The 22,451-nt window shown below is 37.4% G+C and overlaps 2 protein-coding genes and 2 long non-coding RNA genes across 6 annotated transcripts in view; 2 read left to right on the plus strand and 2 right to left on the minus strand.

Annotated features, from left to right (window-relative positions):
• LOC122528375 lies at positions 1–4,791 on the plus strand. Its single transcript, XM_043653433.1, has 7 exons — positions 1–355; positions 1,099–1,445; positions 1,519–1,792; positions 1,909–2,184; positions 2,424–2,518; positions 2,691–3,634; positions 4,606–4,791. The coding sequence occupies exons 2-6, from the start codon at positions 1,171–1,173 to the stop codon at positions 2,980–2,982; spliced, it is 1,212 nt and encodes a 403-aa protein (XP_043509368.1). The 5' UTR covers positions 1–355; positions 1,099–1,170; the 3' UTR covers positions 2,983–3,634; positions 4,606–4,791.
• LOC122528378 (2-oxoglutarate-dependent dioxygenase htyE-like) overlaps positions 4,208–22,451 on the plus strand; it is a 27,288-nt gene continuing 9,044 nt past the window's right edge. The window contains exons 1-2 of the mRNA XM_043653436.1: positions 4,208–4,655; positions 4,715–5,111. Coding sequence (XP_043509371.1) covers positions 5,018–5,111 — 94 coding nt within the window. The 5' untranslated portion in view covers positions 4,208–4,655; positions 4,715–5,017. The remainder of the gene's footprint in view (positions 4,656–4,714; positions 5,112–22,451) is intronic.
• LOC122528382 lies at positions 6,211–11,079 on the minus strand. 3 transcript variants are annotated; one of them, XR_006306559.1, is made up of 3 exons: positions 10,900–11,079; positions 9,161–9,237; positions 6,211–9,050 (listed from the first exon to the last, which is right to left on the minus strand). It is a non-coding gene; the product is annotated as an uncharacterized LOC122528382 (long non-coding RNA). The 3 variants fall into 3 exon arrangements; XR_006306558.1 differs by lacking the exon at positions 10,900–11,079 and adding an exon at positions 9,305–9,834; XR_006306560.1 differs by lacking the exon at positions 10,900–11,079 and adding an exon at positions 9,382–9,833.
• Positions 13,445–14,036, minus strand: LOC122528383. The gene is made up of 2 exons (XR_006306561.1): positions 13,901–14,036; positions 13,445–13,758 (listed from the first exon to the last, which is right to left on the minus strand). It is a non-coding gene; the product is annotated as an uncharacterized LOC122528383 (long non-coding RNA).

Here is a 22,451-nt window from a genome sequence, read left to right on the forward strand (position 1 = left end):
ACATGGCGTCTGGTGAGTGCTCCACCTTCGAACGAGACTACTTTCATTTCAGATCGTAAAAATCTGTCGCTCAGCCATATTTCATTCTGTGAAAAACACGTCACGTCGGAATCGCTTCTTCATCGTTTACCTTCCTCGCAAACGAACTTCTTCGCAAATATAAATATCCAATTAAAAGATCGTGATTAATCGAATCTCAGATCGGCATATCTCGCGCAACTTGCGTGAATAGAACTTACGTCCAGAACCAATTAACCTTGAATGCTATAACGCGACACTGTGACACTGCAATAAACACGACGATGGAACAGATGTATAACTCGTTGGATAAAACACGCTTGCGATCCTAACAGTAGTATGAGGCGTTTCGTTTCTATTTGTTAAAATTCTTAACCCACTTAAATTCTTTCACCCACTTAGGGAGTATTCTAACAGTTTAGAGTGAGAATTTACCAATTTTTTCCCGAAGAAAATCCAATAGACTCTTTTGTATCATTTTCTTGTATACTTGTTTGTTAATTATTCGAGAATATCGAGTTTAATTTTTTTTAAGTGAAAATAATCAAAATTACGTGAGTTATTATGCGTCAAATTCTCGCGTGCTTTTGCTCGAGTGAATTGCAATATCCATTCTTCCATAGAATTCCGTAGAAAGTTGGAACTCGTCGAGCGATTTGAGACCACAATCCGAATAATTGCGCCCCAACCTCTAGGAATTGTACGTTTTTTCTTCGGTAACTTCCGGTTGGAATCATCATCCTCGATGAACGTGCGTAATGACGTCGCGTGTCGTCCGCAATTTTACGTTCTGTCATCTGCAAAATTGTAAGATAAACAGTAGTTTGCATATGGTTTCTTAGCTACTTTGCGGATAATCTTTTTTTTTTTTTTTTTTCTTTGTTAGAATGACGGGATAATTGAGATGTTTGCCAATGGTGATTTTATTACGTAGGAAAACAGTACTCTATCGACAATTTCAATGTCTATTAGACTGATGCATACGAGATATGAAAATTAAAAAACAAAAAATGAAACAATATTTCATATGTACATTAGAAACAAACAACAAATGATCTTGACGCAAACTGGTGATTTTAGAAGACATTTATAGGTAAACTGACGGAGGCTCGCTGAACGAGAAGTGTAGGATAGAAGCGTTAAGATAGTTGAATGTCGAGCGACGAGGGCAGCCGGAAGAGCAACGTGGTGTTTAAGAAAAATGCACGAGTCCCATGCAACTGTGGATGGGAAGTGAGATTCGGTTACGGTGTTGCGGTTACCTTGGCCATCTTCGAGGCCAAGCGTTTCTTTGTGTTGATCCTGGAAATATTTGCCGAATGGCAGATCATTCGGTTCGCAGGTGGTCTGCGGCCAGTCGTATTTACCTTGGTAAACGTCAGCTTAGGCTTACCGACTGCTCTGTTCACTCTGCGTAGCATACGATCGTAAGTATCCAACGTTGGTTCAAATTCTTTCAAATCTCATCAAATTTACTGACATTGTCTCTTTCGTTTCTAGAGGGAAAGTACCGCGTTGCTGCGCGAAAACGAGACGAACGTTGAAGTGCTTGTTAATGGTGATGGCGATATGCGCCATAACGAACGTGGCCACCCTAGTCTCCATAGGATATCACATGAGCGTCAGGCAAGAAACGTTAATCGACGTTTTCAACAGTTCGATGCACCTGTACGTGAGTGCAGCCTCTTACAAGTACACGATCGACGAGATACAGTTCATCTTTCAATGCTGCGGCCATTCCTCCTACACAGACTGGTTCCTCTTTGACTGGCAGGTGAATCCACCATTCAAAACGGGTAACTCAAAGCACGGTATAACAAGTGTGGCATTGGCAACGACATAGATTGTTTCGCAACGTGACAGTATCAGAAAAATATTCCACAATCGTAGAGAATAGACTACGCTTCGCGTGAAGAGATGGCTGTTCAAACTCCGATATCCGACGAGGTATATAGAGATCGAAGTGTCCCGTTTAGTTGCTGCAATTTACATGCAATGACACCGTGCGAGCACACGGAGATCTTGGAAGCCCAGGTGAAAACCATAAATACGAACGGCTGTGTCGAAGTTGTCGCACCTGTTATCTTCAGAATCGTCATCGTCGCTTACGTCATGACAAGCACGTTGGTCGTCATCCAGGTCTTCTTAGCCTTCTTAATTACCAAGGTAATCTTAATTGCATGTTGCTAGAATATGAAGCTATATATGCAAATTATCGCTTGAATACAAATTTACAAATATTGACGGAAGGAAGTAAAACTGAAATGCATCTGTTTTACGATACGCATTTTACTCTGATTGATAGTCTATTTATTTTATACGACGAAATATTTAGTGACAAAATGCCAGTGAGATGCAATTTGGATTTCACTTATACTCGATTGAATCTCCGATCTTTCCTTTAGATCATACGAAAAGTTTTATGCGGAAAGTGTCGACCGTATTATTTTCCAAAGATTTTCGCTAACGAGTCAACCAGCGCTTCATTGAACACCACAAGGTAAATTAAAAAGAAATTAATTACGTCACTTTTTCAATCTTATAAGATATAATAGTACAATATAACATTTGTATTAATATTAAATTAACACGATACAAATTCATATCCAGAAACAAATGTGGCTCAGTCCACTTTTGTTCTTACTACTTCGTTTCATTTCTCCATTATTCAGTTCGGAAACAGATGGACAAGACTTCAGCTCGTCCTCCATAAATTGGGACTCGCGAGCAAAATCTACGAAGAAACGTGACAAACGTAAACGAAATAACAAACGTGTACTACCAAAAAATAAAAGCAACCAGAGAGACAATTCTAATTCTTCCTCGTCGCCGTTCGACTCTTCGCCTGGAACCAGAAACTCCAATCGTATTTGTAGAATCCTCGACGCTGCTAGAATCAAACCAAGCGCCCACGAGGAGCATACATTATCCAAGAAACGATTGCACGATGATGGAACGCGTTGAACAAACGGACATATCATTCGCGTGTTTATTCCATCCGCGTGCAAATCGTATCACGTCGTAGAAAATGTTTTACGAGCGTTTAAAAAAAGCAGGTTAAACACGAGACAAGTACGTGTTCTCTCTGCAATCGAGAAAATAAATACATAAAAATTCGTTCCCACGGGAGGCATTGCGAAGAATGAAGAATCTCGCCGACACGTGAAACATAATTTTCTAAGAAAATTCAAAAAAATTTGGTAAAGAGACAAAATAACATTTGCTTGGTATCGGGGAAGCTGATAAGGTATAATTAGCTATGTACTTGTGAAACTCATGTGAAAAATATGCAGAAAAGATTCGCTCAGCAAACGAGGTGAAATTTAAACGATGTTGAAAGAAGAAAAACGGTGATAAACACGAACTGGCGTTAGGATAGCTACACGTCTTCGATAACAATGAAATACAAATTATAACGATTAGAAGAAGTAAGCGACGATAGCGAAGGACAACCGTGTGGTGGGGATCGACGAATCTTGCATTTAATAATACAAGATCGTCCACTGGAGTGCAGTATCATTCGAAACATCGTGGAGGGCGCATCGGTATAAACTCAAGTTGCACACACGTATATATTCATATTACTTCGTATTTTAAACGAAACGACTAGCAACAGGTTTGTAAAATTCTGTCACGTAGATATTTTTCATTGCGTAGGATTTTATTTAACTTAATGTAGGATTAATTTGATAAAAACACGTAGAGCATGATGTTGTGTGAGTTAGGCTTGGAATTTAATAGTGGGTCATTACTGTGAAAAACGTATTGAAAAACGTGCGATTTGTGAAATTTTTGAAATCAGTTTGAAGTCAAGTACGTAATGACAGTTCTCGGAACACAAAGATAAATTCAATCAAAACTTTATCGTTTCTCAAATGTTTCGAATAATATTCCTTTATTTTAAATCTTAGCATTCGAAGCGTCATATATCCAGGGCGACGATGCTTCATAATATAAATGATAATATCGAAACGCATGTATTTTACGATATTAAGATGTAAATAAAATTAGAATTATTCGAATAAAAACCAAAAATCCCTCCGTATTGATTCGTTTCTGATTCGTGCGAGCGCGCGGATACTGGAGAGTTCCCCCCACTCTTGCGATCGGCGAACTTCGTAAGCGTTCGTGAGCATTCGTACACCCTTCGGTTCCCACCAGATCCGCTCGCTCAACTTCGTTCGCGCTCGGGTGGAGGGGCGCGCGCGCTCGTTCAGTTGACGAGCGTGCTCGGTTCAGTCGAGTAGTGTCTGCGCATTGGTGAAGTTCGTTACGAGTGTTACATTCTTTGTTTAGTAGTCGGTCATCTGCCACTCTGTCGATATCGTAGCATGTGCCCACCAGTTCACAGTCACGTATACGTTTACCTGCCACACCATCAGCCCCACAATAAACTTGTCTCTTACGGCTACCGTTAGGGTTGCCGTAACGCCGTGTCTGTTTGTTGTGTTACTCCTAGAAAGAAAGAAAGAAAGAAAAACCGGTAACGGAGCTTTCGCCCAAAGAATGTCCAAGCTGTAGTTCACAGCCTGAAGAGTTTTCATAGGTGTGCATAGTGATAGCATGATTTCTTTTTGGATATTTTAGTGAGTCTGCTCGGAACCGCGGTCCTATTCCGGTGGCTGAGTTTGCACGTGGTGAGTGGTCGGTGAATACACGCGCGCACTATATGCAACTCACGTATTTTCCGTCCAAGTATACCAGTGGTGCTACTTGATCGCGACGTAAACGACACGATCGCGCACGGGTGAAGATCAACGAGAAAGAAAGAAAGAGAAAAGGGCGACACGCACGCGAAGAAGGAAAAGAAGAAGAGGAAGCGAGAAGAAGCGAGTGAACGGAGCAGAAAGAAAGATCGGGGACAAGATACGAAATTGCGAGAGCAACCGAACACGACCGCACGAACCGAAGACGGAAACTGGCCGAGGGGCAAGATAGAAAGAGACAGCGAGAGAAATCTCATTTCGACGGAGAGCAACATCACAGGCCACAAGCCAAGATGAGCTGTTGCACGAGTGCCCCGATTGTAACTCAAACCTGCGAGACACTTCTGAGCAAGTGCGAGGTGCCGATCATCGACCTCGCTCATATGGGTAAGTCCGTCGCCTTCTCGTTTATTCGAAACTTTCCTCTTCTTGGCCTCGGTGTGTTGATTCTCGGATCTATTGCCGGATCATTTGAAATTTACACGCCTTTATTTGTTTGTATTGCTTGGCTTGAACGTTAGGTAAGGTTAGAAAAGCTACGGTTAGAAATTTAAAAGGAAAGGTTTGCCACTTTTCGTATTTATTATTATTACTTTGTTATATCTATATGTATGAAATTGTAAGAGACCTACAAGACTATGGTACAACCGAGCATCTTATAGAATCTGTAAAACTATTAAAAACAATACAAAGGGGAAAAAAGGTATAACGAGTCGCAAATTTTGGCAAACGTGTAGAATTAACTATAGGAAAATCGACGTAGCTCGAATTTAACCGCGATGTTAAGGCACGTGGCGATGCGCGACGAGATGCATACTTATATATATGATTTTGCCCCCCAACCGTTCTCAATAACTAACCATTCTACTCGATATGACTTCACACGAAAGTTCACGGTTACATTGGTTGCCGATTAATCGACCGTATATCCAAAGAGAAAAGCTCGACCATAAAGTAAAGAATATACGCGTAAATATTCTGTCCTTTTCTCTCTCTTAGCTAAACGAACAGATTTTTAACTGTCATTGACCCTATATGTATCTCCGAGTCAGATGCGTTTCTCTCTTGCCATTTCGATTATTAAAAATATATACCACATTTGAATCGTAGTTAATGTATGAGATTCTTCGTTTTAAATTTCTGTTCGAATGTTGACGGTTTTTACGTTTGTTGAAACGATATTGGAAGTTAATGGAAATATTACAAATTTCAAATATTGTGACTCTGTCGGTAAGTTGGCGTCCCACAAAGAATAATATTTTAAATGGTACACGTTGCACAAGTTCGTTTATATCCAAAAAATTATATTCAAAGTAGAAAAAAAAGACATAAAAATAGATACGGAATGTATATAGATGTTTGAAGACACATTATAATGTGTTTGATGATATATTGGAGACTTAGTTGTAACAAAAAATTTCAGAAACTTCAAATTACTTTTAAATACTAATAGATTTAAATGACATTTCCACAACATAAAATCAAGTTAAATTCACAATTTTATTTTTATTTTAAGCCCTTGTACGTAAAGAAAGAACAAGTGAAAGTTAGATTAAAACAATAGAGACGTCGAAATAGTGTATCCATAAATAGTAGCATGTTTCTATTGTAACGGTCGATTTTATACGTTACCGAATTGATATTCTATAAATATACGTGTACTTTTCTAATTTTGTAACGGCGGGGTCTAAAATCGTTGACCTTTCGCGTGTATTTTTAAACCGGACCGCTTTCTCACGTGGGAAACGTGATCGTCTCGCAGCGTTCTGTAGAAGGATTCGGTGTAAGGAATTTTAGAGATTCGGAGGGTGACTCTTTTACGGTTGCTTGGCAACGAGGCCAGGCAACTGGCCAGACAGACCAGCAAACCAACAAGCAACAGCTTCACTTCGTTCACAGTCGGAGGCGCCTACCTCGGGCCCGACGATCCGTTGAGGTCAGAGCCCGTCTCACAAAGGAGGGCCCCTCCCTTGGCGCCCTCTTCGATTCATACAGGGTGTCTTATATTCATCGCCTATTTATATATTTTATCGCTATAAATGTTGCTTTCGTTACTTTCAAATTTCATTGAAAATATATTGGTTTATCACTTTCAGGAATAATTTATGCATTTTTAATGAAAAGGATTCATTAACAAATTAAAAGATACATTTTTAAGCCTTGATGTGGAATAATTTCAATAACTAAATAATTTAAACATATTATGCCTTGTAATTTGCTATCTATATATAGCAAATTACAAGACATGATATGTATTTATTTTTATAAAAATATATGTTAAATTACTTATTCCCCAGATAAATTTTATCTCACACACGCTATCAAATTTGCACGTATTTACAAAAATATTTGTTATCACGTTATATTTACTTTTATCAATATAAAAATTGCGGCATGCTTTACGTTGCTCTTTGAACGAAATCTAAAGATATATAAACTTTTTGTCTTTATTTTCTTTTTGAGCTTTGTATTTTTCTTATTAAAGGGAATTAATTAGAATACAAAAATAATGAAACGCGTTTAGATAATATGATTACCAATAATGATTCATTATTAGATTAGAACAGAATCAATCAAACGTATCTTTCTTTTTTTTTTTCTTGTATGATTATCCGTTTAATTGATTGCGAGTGAAAGCAAACAAAAATAAGAGAACAATTAACAGATACTAATTGCAAGCGACACTCATGATTTGATTGATTGACAGTTATTGTTTCATTTAATATCACTTTCTACTTCGTGATACAACTTCGACTTATAGTTGAAGACTGTGAAACGACAGTTAAATAGCTCGGCTGCAGTTACGGGTGCTCAAACAACTCATTCAATCGCCAATATTGATAAACCACATTAAACCACATTGACGCTTGGGCAACCATTCTGTTAACAAATACAATATTGACGATATTTCTGGAGAAATAATTATGTATTCGTTATTGTTAGAGTGTCTAATGCATCTTAAACAGTAGCTGGCAGAGATGATAAATGCCGTTTGAGTCATCGCATTTTAAGTAGTAATTTTTGTGAAATTCACAACATGATATTTGTCGTTATCGTATCGAAACACAATTCATTGCCAGTATTTTAACCAAATACATGTAATATCAAAAATTATACAATACAAAATTTATTTTAATTGAACTGCGGGCTATATCCACCGAGCATCTAGGAGCACGTTAACCTCTTGCGCTAGTAACTGGTTCACGGACCATAACGAGTGACCAAATCGTATACAATAATTCGTCTTCTTTTTGAATTCATCGGTGTATCACTGGATAGAAATTACTAAGAAGTACTAAAGAAGTACTTTGTTTTACCCGGATTATATTTCAATATACTTAAAATTGAGAAAATATTGCAATTTTGGGCCAAATGTTTTCGACATGCGTGGCACGTCATTCCAGCGCAAGAGGTTAACAATAGATTCTCAAGGTTCGATAAATAATGAGATAGCTTATTAGAGTTTGATCGTTGATCGAAGCTCGAATAAAATATCATCTCACGTCTCTTCGTCACTGCAGACGTGTTGGATAGTGATTTAGTCCGCTATAGCAGACACGTTGTTAAGAATAATGGATTGGCGTGCGCGCTGTAAACGAGAAGATAGAGCCGCGTTTGAATTCGCGATTCGGGCCACGAAACGTTTTACCATTTCTCACACTTTATGCTTCCGTTTGATTCGATTGAACTGTTCCTCTTTGTCCGTTTGTGTATGTTTGCACATATATTCCATGTCTGGGCATCAGGCCAACGACTCGCGTACAACTAATATTGGCGCCCGTTCGAAAAAGACACGGTATCGTTTCAAAAGTGTTTCTCGATCGAGATCAACGATCAACGTTGAAGCGCTGGTTAGTCATTCGTTATGTAAATGGCGGCAAAGTGTAGCTAATTGAAATTTCCTACGGTGAACCTCCTTAGTCATCACTGATCTCATTGTTCGATGCGTATATAAAACCGTGTGTTTGTTAAACTAGTAATATTAATGAATTAAGTGGCTGTATACTGTTGCTATTTGTTGAGAAATGAATGCCGTGAAATGTACAGCCTACGTTCTCAGTCGCAATTGAGAATATTTTCTATCGTTGCTGCACGCACACGATCATCGTCCCTGTGCATAATTGGAAGCACGACACGCTTCTTTGTTCCACGCTCTTTGTTTCGTTGGTCGTTCCCAATTTTACTTTCATCGCTCGTAACTAACAGTCGCGTTATTGCTTGCATCAGTAACCGTCACACGGCTTATCGCGGTCAACTTCCGACCTTCTTCGAAACATTTCCTTCTGCGAGCCGCTCGGTAATTTCCTCGGCAGTATATGTATTTATCTGTAATTATATAATCAGCCTATCTGGATTGCGTCATGACATTTTTAAAAGACACTCTAATTCATCGTTCAGAGGTATCAAATTAAAAAATCGATGAGCTAGTACCATACCTCGTGAAAAATGATATGTCGACCATTAGAAATATTTCTCTTATTGGGGATGCTGCTTTATTGCCAAAATCCCTAACCTAAAAAACCGTATTTACGATAAGTACAATATATTGCAATTGATATTCTATTCGAATTAATACTAACTAAATTAAGCTAACTCGGCTCAAGGTTTCCGCAAGGAAAGACCTTACGAATAATTTCACGTAATGCATCGCGTTTACCCTTTAGAATGTAGAATTTCGACCTTCACGAGCCTCGCGTTTTCAATGATAAAACATTCATGAGTCCCCTTTTTGGTGTCTGTATTTACATGTATTAAGTCGAGGGTCACGTACACATACACTTTATCACTAAAATTGATAATATTCAGGTAGAATTTCGAACTCTAAAAACGTTTCGTGATATTTATTTTGTTACAATACTCTCTTTAACGAGAAACTAATTCGTAGAAATTGTTTTATCCGTTCGCTTTTCGCATTGTTTGGTTGCAGGGTTAGTTCCACAGTGCGCATGCGCGTGTGCACGCGCACTTGCACGGACGAACGGGCGCGATTTCTTAGCGCGTGCACACGCGGTTACACGTGCCTGTCCTCCTCCCGTGGCCACGATATGCAACGACGCGGATAACCGAACGCTTACGCGTAAATCCAAGAATAGACCTTCAAACAACGTGAATTTTTCATTTATTCGTTCTGCGCGAACGCATCGTGGAAGTTCAACCTAACCTAAACCTCTTGCGCTAGTAACTGGGACTTCGCGGACCATAACGAGTGACCAAACCGTATACAATGATCAGTTCTTCTTTTTTCGAATTCATCGGCGTATCACTGGATAGAAATTACTAAGAAGTAATAAATTTATTTATTTTGCTTGGGTTATATTTCAATATATACTTAAAACTGAGAAAATATTGCAATTTTGGGCCAGATATTCTCGACGTGCGTGGCACGTCATTCCAGTGCAAGAGGTTAATTGTCGAATGCGTTGCATCAACGGACTCTGAGAAGAAAAATGATCTCGGCGTAATTGCGCGATATTGCGCGATCTTTTGGATCGTAACGTTTCAATTTGATGATGAATGCAGCTATTCGATCGACAATGTTATTTATTTCGAATTATCTAACCGGCGGATTTCTCATAGGATTTCGTAATACGCGTGCAACGGATAATCGCTCGTACAATTAGGTGCAAACATTTCATCGTGTATATCATGAATAATTCATTGACACTGAGAAATAGCGATTTTTACGATCCGTTCTCTTTCATTGACAAGCGAAATATATCCTTATACAAGTAATTTCTTTCACGGTCCCCTTGCAATTCGTATGCACAGAAATGTTATCACAGAAATTTTACATTGAAACAAGCACCCAACAAGCTTTTAATTGTTCCGCGCCAATCATCACGAAAGAATTCGGTCGATAGTGTTCGCGGCCGTAACGGGAAAAACAGCGTGACGCGTGTTTCAAAACCTTTCCCAACGAAGCGCCGTCGCTGCCGTCGTGTTCGCTCGTTCATAGTTCAACAATGAATAGTATTATTAAATATTCCGACCGGTAACAGTTATAATAAAATCAACGAGAAAATATAATAGTTCAAATTGGCACATTAGTTGCAGTCGAAATAGAATTGCCAAAAATCTCTCTGGCTACGGATAATGGAAACACCGCCATAATTTCGTTAACAAAATATATAACAAAAGTATCGCGAAGCGTCTGATAATAATACATTATACGTACATATTTATATTAGAATGCTATGAAATGCTGAATCCACTGTGGGGTGGCGACAAAAATATTCCCTTTCTTTTCTTTTTTTTTTGTCTCTCCAACTATATTCTCTGATGGACGAGTTGAATATTCGCAAAGTCGAAGCGAGACTCACAGAGTCACGGAATGCGCGAACCGTGGCGGAGGAATCGCGCTCGGTATCCCGGGGAAAATATGTAGGCAGCAAGTTGCAAAATTCGTACTTGCGCAAACGCCGTTTACCATAGAAGTGTAATGGGATGACGTTGTCGACTAGGATTGCGCGAACTGTTATCTGGCTTCTCGATCGAGCCAAATTTCGCTCGTTACTCTCTGCTGTTCGTTTTCGTATCATCCGTTTGCTAAAAACATTTCTAAATCAGCTTGAAATACAGAAATACTTGGACCAAAAATCACTTCCTGCTGGAATAAATCCATAATTTTTTTTAATTTTCTCTCTTTTACAGATTAACTTAAATTTAATTTAAAATTAATAAAATGATTGAAAGTTTTTTGATGTTTTATTAAAAAAAAAAAAAAGATGGCGAAGAGACTTTTGGCCCACCCCGTAGAAAGTTAAAAATAAAATATCTTTCAATTAGTAATGAAAAATTCTTCTTTTACTTTTTTTTTCGATGACAATCCTCAATGTTGCCTTGTTTCAATAATACAGTTTAATTAATCGATCTCAGCAATCTCCTTTTTAGAATTCTCCAGGCGTTGTTCCAGCAGACTAACGATACAAACCATGTTGCTTATTGAAAAAATAGAAACCGCCTGTGAATAAGTTATTTTCTAGTGTTGTGTACTTTTCAATCGAGAAAATTGTTGCTTGAATATAAATTAGAGAATACAACTGAGGCTTCCGAGAATCGTCTGCGACAAACAATGGAGCCCGGAAATGGTGCGTGGAGGCGAATGGCCGATAGTATTATAAAATAGATGTTATTATAAAAAGCTTTCTAACTTAATCAGATTGAAGTTAAACACGCAACGTAAGAGTGCAACAAGTCGACGTAATAAATAAGATGGAAGAAAGATACGAGACCCCGAAAAAAATAAATGGATAAGGATAAAGTGCCAAATGAGAAACGAAGTGTTGAAAGCTTCGTATAAAAATAGCGAGAGATAAGGTTGCAAATAAAAGGCAAGGGAAGAAATAATGCGAGGAAAAAATTGGAGAAATTAGGGTATCATTGTGGGTCGAAAGTTCGAGAAAAATGATAATCGTCGATTGCGTTAGGTTCTCGTATATACTTTCAAGCAGCAAGCGGCACGTAAACAAGGTCGATGGTTACTTTAATCGTGTAGTCTTGAACCAGTGTGGAATAATAATGTAAAAAAATAAATATCTCTCAAGTGTACTTATTCTTTTCGATGTATCGTACCTTTGCTTCGAAAGCGCGGCAGTTCAAATCATTCAAATCCAAGCATGTTGATGGCCAATACGCTTTCTCAATTTCGTAGTAATAATTCTCTCAATAACAAGCAAAAAAACATATTTTTCCAGTTTTATCGCTTTCGTGAAAAAAAAAATACGAACAAATAAATTCGCAAATAAATTTTGTTTGCTTTCGATCTTGCCAAATAAATGAATCGTTGAGGTAAACAGGAATCGAGGGTATTTACCATTCCGCTAACAGAACATTCAAATAATTTATGGTCCGCGTAATTGCTACATGCGTCTGCCTTTACGAAACAACAATGCATACTAAGAGCAACTGTAACCGCAACAAGGAAACGAATTATGATCTCGCAAAGAGAGAAAAAGTACTGTATTATTAAAATACCACAGACGATGCTAAAAGAAACTTAACGTTCGTAACAAGGCGTATCGTAAAAACGATTGCACGCTATTTACGAATGTTTTAACAAAACGTCGGCGAAATGCGGGGATTTGAGTCTGTCAAAAGCGAAAATCTAGTTTTTGCTACGATATGAAAAAAAAAGATAGAAAGAGAGAGAGAGAGAGAGAGAGAGAGAGAGAGAGAGAGAGAGAAGAAAAGTAAGAAAAATTATTTAAATTTTAAAATTTTGACAAAACAGAATATCGTTTAATTTCTCACAAATTTAAATCGAACGTGCTCAAGCAAGCGCCTATTCATCATCCTATAATTAACTAGCAATCGGTAAGATGGCCGGCTACGATTCGTCCAAGAAAACGGATGTTCTAAAAAAGTATAGGTTAAATGGTTAGGTGGCTGGCGTCACAAATAACGCGACGATAGCGTTCCAAAGATGAAACAGAAATTTCGTCGATGCGATGACCGGTTTGATTTTATTGTGAAATACAGTTGGCAAGCGCATCGCAAAAACGTGTTATCCATGCTGTAGGCTGGCACCAAGTCCTGGACTTACACGCAATGCTGTTGAAAACATTAGCGAACGAACGATGTGTATGTTCGAATTCACTTTCCGCTTTAGCTGTGACAGATACTCGTGTTACTTGAAAGCTGAATTGCTGGAGTTTACCACAAGTTTAGTTAAAAAGTGACGCTATTTCTGTTCCACTTTTTTTGATCAAATGAACCGGCCGAAGAAACATATTATTTCTATTTATTTACACTGAAGTGAAATTCGTTGGCTGTACATAAGTTTTCATCGCGCAACGAATTCGTTTTCCTTGTTCTATTCAGTAGAATTCATAATTACGGAATCCTCGTTGATCGCAACGTGAGTTGTTCACGTGTCAAAAGCGGTTCCACATCCTACAGACATTCGCTCGTTTCAAACAGGAAATCTTCTGCAATTCTTTCTTCTTTTTTTTTTTCTCTCGATCGCTGTTTCATTTTCGGAACCTCTCAATCTGAGACCACTGTTTTTACGTAACGATCGTTTTACACGATGGGCCTGTAAAAGAAAATGGGAAAACTTGTTCGACAAAAGAAACAGAATTTCATATTCAGTGGAAACGCGACGAAAGGAGAACTGTCAGAGTTAACGTTACACTCGGAGCATAGTTCGGTTTCACACGCTAGTCGCTAGCCGTTACCGTACTGTCGCGATCGAATTTCATCGTTGTCATTTCTTCGAAATTGTCTTTTCCTCTCAACCGTTTGTTGTCAAGGAACGATCAGTCAATTCGACAGATTCAGTTTGGCAACGTGTACGTACATGTATTTCAAAAGTGTCACAACTGAAAACAATTTAGTTGTATTAGAAGAAAATTGTATTGAAAATCAGAGGAGTGATATTAAGAGTTATTTTAATTGCGTGACGTAATCATTTTGCGCTAATGTAATAACTTACCGTATACATTTCGTAAATTTTGTATATTCTATGTATAAATCTTTTTTATTATTATTATTAATTTTAACAGTAATATTTTGTACATTCTAGTGACAATCTTTATCCGCAAGCATTGCACGACTTGCTCGGTTGCTTCTGCGTAATTAATCACTCTTAATGCGCGTTATATTATATTTATTTTGCAAAATAAATTGCAAATTGAACAGTTAAGCCAACTGTTCTTGCAGAAACATATTTTCACAGGTGTCGTTGCTGCAATCCTACATAGATGCCAATGTATCAAGGACATTATCACACACACTACAGAAATTTATAATATTCAGTATTTAATTGTCCCTCTATTTAAATCAAGTTACCGATCGAGTATCGGTTGAAAATAGTTTTCAACGCACAACGATCGAGAGAAAATTTTCGCTAGTTTCTCCTGGCACCGGCAGTCTCGTCGGTACTTTCGCTCAGCGAAACGAATCGAATATACCGTTGCTAAGTGACCATTTAATATCCGGTTTGCCACTGCTCGAAAGGACAACGCTACAACCCCTCGACAAATGAAACAATCTTGGAAGCTATCTGATTGACGAGCCACTCCTGCTGTAATGTTTTCGCCTTAAACATCATCTCTGATACGCATGCTCGATATATCGCCGCCATATTTACGATATGTACAATATTCACTTCTATGAACGCACCGCGATAAAGTACAATAATTATACGTCGATCGTGATTCATCGAAACTGCTATGACTCTGTGTCGACTTTAAACGTTTAATATATTTATATTTGCTATAAATTGTATTACAATGTCAGTTGATCTTGTCTTTGTCTTTTTAACCTCTTGCTCTAGTAACTGGTTCACGGACCATAACGAGTGACCAAGTCGTATAGAAGAATTCGTCTTCCTTTTGATTTCATCGGTGTATCACTGGATAGAAATTATTAAGAAGTAAAAATTTATTGTTTGTTTTACCCGGATTATATTTGAATATACTTAAAACTGAGAAAATATTGCAATTTTGGGCCAAATATTTTCGACATGGCACGTCATTCCAGCGCAAGAGATTAACGACAAAATAAGTCAAATCAGAATCAAAATTGGGAGAAATTACTAACCTCGAACATTGTTAAATCTAACAGTCCACTTCAAAATGTCTGTTGCTTTTAAAATTTTCCTATCTTTTTTAGAATTCCATTTTTACTTCACATTTGGTTTACATAATATTAACAAACGGTCGTAAATAACGATAAGCAAGAAGTAACATTCGACTTTCGCAAGGGTAAGCGATAAACATTGCAGGTTATGTTCGGAAATAAATAACCTGTGTACGAGGAAACAAGGATACTGGATCCTCGTATCGAGTTGCAATACCAACCGAGTATAAATCGGTCAGCAAACTAGGGTTGCAGGATACTGCCTGTAATAACTCGTGACGATGGAATCGGCTGGAGTAGAGATCATCCTCCAGCCATAAATTAGCCTCGTCGATAAGCCAATGTCGCACAGTTGTGAAAAAAATGGTAATTTATACGCGAAGGTTCGCGAAACGATAATTTCAACGACGTTTTTACCCGGCTCTGATACCGATCGTGTTCGCGTTTCGTTCGTTCCCACGTGAACAACGAGTGCGCGTCACAATGACAAAGAATCCGGGACCGTCGTCACCGGTAAAAAAACTCGAGTAGAAGATATACGTATGAGCAATAGATTTCCAACGATTGATTCAGTGCAGAACGATCGAAAACTAAGAACGGCGATAATTTACGACAGGGCACGTGACAGAAGACCTTCGCCTTTGTCTCAGCATGCTAATCTTCGCTGAACCATTGCCATTCAAGAGTTTTCGAGTGAATTTCCTCGGCGTTGCTAATTGAGTTGCAGGCTTAGTCCGCTGCTTTCCGGATTAAAATCGGTATGTTTGTGTCGGGAGGTCTCTGTTGCCATTTTACGTTAATCAAACACGCTGATCAAACATGTGCAAACGAACAATTCGATTTAGAGAGGTTTATGCTCGTTACTGACAGTGGAAAATTTTCACCAAAATTCTCGAAGTAGACGATTTCGAAAATATCGCCTGTCTCGCAAAATTTTCTTTCAATTTGTCCAAGTTTTTTGAAAAGAAAAGTTAAACGTAAAAAATTAATTAGGAGAAATTGCAATAACAAAATAATGAAATTATATTAATTTCCTGCTTTCTAAATTTAGCACGTAATATTTAAGAATTATCTTTTCTTAAGATTAGATTTTAGATGTTCGTTTTAAAAAAAATTTTTAAATTTTAAAATAAATTTACTTAAATTTACTTAAATTTTTTAAGTTTTAAAGAACAATTTGAAAATGTTCGCCAGTTGAAAACTGAAAATTTTAGTCCATTGGCAATCTTTTAATCTCCGCTGTTGCGAATGACTGTCGATAATTCCCGACGTTGCATAAGAAATGACTCATGGACGAGAACATGAAAAAGAAGAAAAGAAAAAAAAAAATGATAAGTAAACGAGAAGGTAAAAATGATCGACCAGACATCGTCCTTTTACCCGGACGTACGTGGACATACCAGTTCACCGCCATGTTTGTTCATTTTTTATTCATTAGAGGCAATTAGCGGTTGTCTTTAACCAACGTAACCAACAGATCATACGACTCATTGTTTACCTTGGCTTTCCATTTGTGCTCGATAGCGAAATTCTTCCTGTACAAGATCCTTCTAGGAGAAACCCGAAGCGACAGTTCCCGAGCACGTTTCCCCATCTTGTAAAATGATGAAACAGCGAGTAGGGAAACCTACTGGAACTACCAGAGCAATTAAGTGATCAGTTCGTAATTGTTACCTGAAATAATTTGTTCCGATAATAATGAGTGGAATGAGGAATTAGAGGAACATATAAATAAAAATAAAGCAGGATAATTTTATTGGTAATTTATTGTTTTATCATCCACCATTTGTTGTCTATTTCGCAGATAAATCTCAATCTTGCAAATCTCCACGAAACGAATGAACTACGTATTGACACGAAGTCTGTCAATTTTACTTGCAAAACAATTGTGTTTCTTAAATCGTAGACATCGCAAGTTTTATCCTTTTTACATTTTGCAGAAAAATGCAAACGTTGTACAATTGCAATATTATTATATATATTTATATATTTATTATTATATTATTATATATATTTATATATTTATTATTATTTATTTTTATTAATATTTTTATTAATTTATATTAATATTTATTATCTATATATTTTTTTCCAATATCTGCCTCATTCACGTCGCTTGTCTTTAATCGTATAAAATGACGATACAGTCTTACAATTAATTCTTTAGCGGTGAAACAAAACTGATTCTCGGCACAAAAAGATTGTTTGCGCAGTCACAGAAATTAAATCGATTTTCTCCAGCGATAACGATAAGAAGCCGACGAAGGAAACGAAATATTGAAAAGATTTCAAGAATCTGAAGCTTAATGACTTATCAAGAAGAGACTGCAGAACGAAAGCCCGAGCTCAAAACAGATGGTCTGTTGAAATTGATTCGTTGGCTATCTGAATGTGATCCTCGATCGGTTATCTTCTGTTTGTACATTCTGTATCACGGCGGATTAACGGCGTTCGAAATGTTGCAAACAAAATTATTATTTCGTCCGACACGATCGATTTGCGTTTCTACGCCTGTGAGAAATTCCAATTCATCTCGTTCGTTTTCTCTTCCCCGCTGGTAAATATTTAACGGCCAGATAATGATCTATGCTTGCTGGTCGTTCATCGAAGCGAATTTTCACGATAATTCCGTTTCTTTGAAATATTCCAACGATTTTATGCATCTTTCCGCGTAACGATAGTTCGTGGAAGCGAAATCGATAAAAACCGACACACCTCGTGGATTTTACGAGAAAAGGCTGTTCCTGGTTTTCGCACTGGATCTCGTTGACGATTACGCGAGGATAAAGAGGAAATTTCGAAGGTCTATAGTGTAAAAATTGTTTAACGAATAGTTGGTCAATCCATTAGTATTTCATCTGTATGTTTGACGAACTGTTTCGCGGGAAGCAAACAAGGCACAAATTAAGTGGTCGTTGTCCTCGAGCTCTCCGGGCTCTCCCTCGACCGATTGCCTCGTTCTTTCGAGATTTCGAAATTTCGAGAACGAACGAATTTGAATTTCACACAGTGAAACGACGAAAGCCGATGAAATTTTGAAGGCTAACGTATTGTTTGGAACAAGTGGCTCGTAAAGCGTATTTTTTTTATAGAGGATCATTCAAAAATTGCGCAGTTCTCTTCTCGACGAGGAGATTCAACTGGACATATGTCGCGGAGATAACGGCGAAAATTATTCGCGTTTCGATAAAAAAAATTGACTCCACGGTAGTGGAATGAATGAAGCACGATACGTGAATTATTTTTTGCAAGAAATATCGAAAACGGTAAGTACGCGTTATGCAACGAACTCTCGAGAACATTTCGCAATGCTTCACGATATCATTTATATAAAAGCGCGTTCTAATGAAAGAGTAAAAGGTGCTCGATGAAAGGTGCAAAAGAATTGATCGAGCATCGACACAATACACGATTTTTCTGACAGAATCTTATCCGATACTCTTGGCCATTGGAAAATTAAAGTTACTATAAAACCGATAACGCAGAGACAATAAAGTCGGAGAAAATTTTCGTCCTCGGAGATAATTGTTTGCCTCGAGCGCTGAATAAATTACAGCGATGAAAGTTTCATTACAAGGCCAATCTTTTTCCTTTCCTTGTTGTTTTTTACATCGGTACTTGGAAACATTTTGGAACATTTCTATGTATGTTTCACATATATGAAAATTAGAGAAATGATATATATATATAACATATATAATAAAGACGAAGCTATAGAAAATATTATTATTATATATAACATATATAATAAAGACGAAGATATACAAAATATTATTATTAATAATAATATATGATATAAAATATTATTATGATATATAATAAGAGACAGCATTAAAAATAGTATTTACTATTTTTTATCAATGAAATACTAATATTAGTATTTACTTTAATGAGTATTACACATTAAAGTATTTATGTAATGCTATATATAAATACTAATATTAGTATTTACTTTAATTAGTATTACATATATAAGTATTTATATAATGCTATATACGACGCATATGCGTAACATATTGCAATAACGTGTAACATATATTAATAATAACATCAATATCGATTAATTGTATGCATAATATTTACAATAGCGATCGACGTGATATTTAATAGTTCTACGATCCAACTTTGTCCAACGATTCAAAGATTCATTAAGTAATAGAAGAATACGAAACGTCTCAAAACGAGCTGACACAATTCCAGATTTTCGACAACGTGCAGAGAGCCACGTGTTGTATACATCTCGCTGTATGGGGATGAACGTGTTTAAAAGGCGGTGGATTTTTACGCGGATCTCCCGTGTCGCGGAGTGAAATCACGTTCTCACGAGGCGAAGAAGCACCGTGAAAGCAATCGTCGCCGCGTGGCGTTGAAACAAGATCTGCCTGACGAGCAGCCAGCGCATCGTGCGTGAATCGCGATAACGTTTCTTATCGGCATCTGGCAAAAAAAGGAAAAAAGAAAAGCACGGACGAAGAAGCCTCTCTTCCTTGCTTCGAATCTCACAATTTTGCATTTTCTTCTTTCTTTTCTTTTTTTTTTTTTTTTCTCTCCCTCTCGACTTTAATTAACGAGAGCCAGAAAGCAAGCGAGTTTTATTAAATTTGTTTTCACCTTTCAGTCGCACGAACTACCTCAAGCACTTTCCGTCAAATATCTCGGATTACATCTAGACAACAAACTGAAAAACTGGAAGAAGCACATCCGAGAAAAGATCAAACAAGTGAAAACAATTAGAAAATCCATGTACTGGCTAACATCAAGAAACCCTAAGCTAAGCATAAAAAATAAGCTACTAATCATAGAAAATTATAACTGTACCTATTTGAACATACGGGCTACAAATTTCTGGGGCATGGCAGCCAAGTCGAACATAAAAAAGATAGAAAACTTACAATCCATCATCCTACGTACAATACTAGACGCACAATGGTATGTCAGAAACGATGACACAAGAAAAACCCTAGGAATACCAACCATCAAAGAGGAAAATAGTAAAGCGTGCAAGGACACATCAACACAAAATCACGTAGGAACCCTCTGGCAAAAGACTGTTACTGCCTACTGCCCAGAAGACTGAAAAGGAAACACCCACTAAACCTTACTACTAATGGAATACAGCCAAACATGTACAAAAACTAATCCCATAAAAAAACTAGTGATTGCCGGTAACTGTATCGAAATCCACACGATCTCAAACAATAATAATATAAAAAAACGAAAACAATTGTAACTGAACAATTAGACTCATACACGTGGAACAAATAAAAAGAAATTGAAGAGTAGGTATTGTTGCGTGCGGATCTGACCTCGACGTATACAGAGCATGGCTTGCTGCTCTTTCAACGTTAATGAAAGTCAGCTGATTCAAGGGAGAGTTGTTTGATCGGTATGATTGAGGAATGTAGATTGTCGTAAGAGAGAGCCTGAAAAATTCGTAAAAATGATAAGATTTGAGTGAGTTTGATAGTGGAACCGTGAACTTATCGTACGTCGATGGGTTCTCTCCGGAACTTCTGTGGACTGCGCCAAAAAACATTAACTGTCTATATATATATATATATTTTTTTTTTTTATTTAATTAGTCAGAATGTCTTGTCTGCAGTACCTTGGGCTTGGAGTGCTCTTTAACCTGCATGAAGATTGATATTATTAGTTTCTGGATATTTGTATGGTTTGTTTGCATGATGAGGTGAGGTTAGGCTTGCAGGAAAAGTTTCAAATAACCTGCAGGTTCCTTGGTACGGTTTGAATCTGAAGGTTTTTGGTTCGAGTTGTTCATTAGGTTAATGCGTGTTTAGGTAATTTGACCTTGACTTTGAGTGGTATGTTTCCGACGATAGTTGCCTGTTTCCCTGATGAGGGGGTTTTGATGGTTGTTGTTGTAGGCTCCGGGTAGTGAGTTTTGAATATACTGCTTGATCATGGGGATGTTGGCTAATTGATGGAGCTGTGCTACGGTTGTGTCCTTCTATTTATTGAGAATAATTCTAAGGAATTTGTTTGAATTGTTTATGATTTGTATTTTGTTGATGTGTGATTTAGCAGCAGAGGCCCAGACTTGATATCCATGAGTAATTATTGGTCTTATGCATGTTAGGTACAGTAAGATTTTGATGTTTTTCTTGAGTTTGCTATTTCGGGTTATGAGAGGGTATATCCTGGATAGTGCTGAATAGGCGAGAGTAGTTCTTTTTTCTATGTCTTTAACCCATCTAAGTAACTGTCTATTTTCTTTGTGCGTTGGTCTTTTATAGCTGTGGATTCTATGGTTACGGGATTAGGGAGGTATGCTAATTGCTTCCAGATGTGAGCGAGGTCTAGGAAGTAGTATTTGCACCTTCTAATGGTCCCAGGATGTGTCTCTCGCAATATCATAATCTTGCATTTTTGGATGTCCTAGAAAAGACATCCAAAAATGCAAGCCTTAGAATTGAGAGTCGGGTATGACTACAACAATGAAATAAAAGTAAGGAAAAAACATGAAGTACGGTGAAGGGAGATCATCCCTGCCGTCGAGAAAATTAGAAATTAGAAAATTGCTTTCCCTGGCTCGATGAGTTTGTCATTCGCGGTACGAATTTCATCACCATTGTTGTTCGGTATTTCTCCAAAGTGGAAACTGAGAAATAGAATCGTCATAAAATTTCAAAAATTTTCCAATTTTTTCAACGACGAGTTGGAAACTCAAGTTGTTCTCGGTTAACGCTAGATAGTTTTGAGAGTGGAGCAGTGATTCCCTTTTTTCGAAACCGTGTCTCACCTAAGCGTCTCTAAAATCCTGATGTCCCCGTCCTTGTGACGCATAATTCTTATTACTAAAAGTGGCCATTAACATTCGTGAAAGAAAAGAATTAAAAAGTTAAATTTTCATTTTAAAAAAAGACAAAAATTTCTCTTGATAACTCATTTTCGAATTGGTCCTCTGTGGCCGAGTTTGAGAAATACGTACAATTATATGTTTTTTTAGAGCTTAAAATTTACTTATTAACTAGATAATACACTATATAACGAAAAAATGATTTTATTCGCATTAAAAATGTTCAAATTTAACGAAGAAGTTAAAGCACAAAGCGGAGGTTTACTGTGTACCAAATTAGATAGGTACACGCTCCGCTCAAAGTGTCAAGAAATTAATGAAAGAAAAAA

Source organism: Frieseomelitta varia, unplaced genomic scaffold (assembly GCF_011392965.1).
Source record: "Frieseomelitta varia isolate USP_RPSP 00005682 unplaced genomic scaffold, Fvar_1.2 scaffold_249, whole genome shotgun sequence".
Taxonomy (NCBI): Eukaryota; Metazoa; Arthropoda; class Insecta; order Hymenoptera; family Apidae; genus Frieseomelitta; species Frieseomelitta varia.

Coding starts and splice junctions, on each gene's coding strand:
- LOC122528375 (XM_043653433.1), top strand. CDS start 1,171: ATGTCGAGCGACGAGGGCAGCCGGAAGAGCAACGTGGTGTTTAAGAAA. Junction 1,793..1,908: donor GGTTCCTCTTTGACTGGCAG/GTGAATCCACCA, acceptor CCACAATCGTAG/AGAATAGACTACGCTTCGCG. Junction 2,185..2,423: donor TAGCCTTCTTAATTACCAAG/GTAATCTTAATT, acceptor TCTTTCCTTTAG/ATCATACGAAAAGTTTTATG.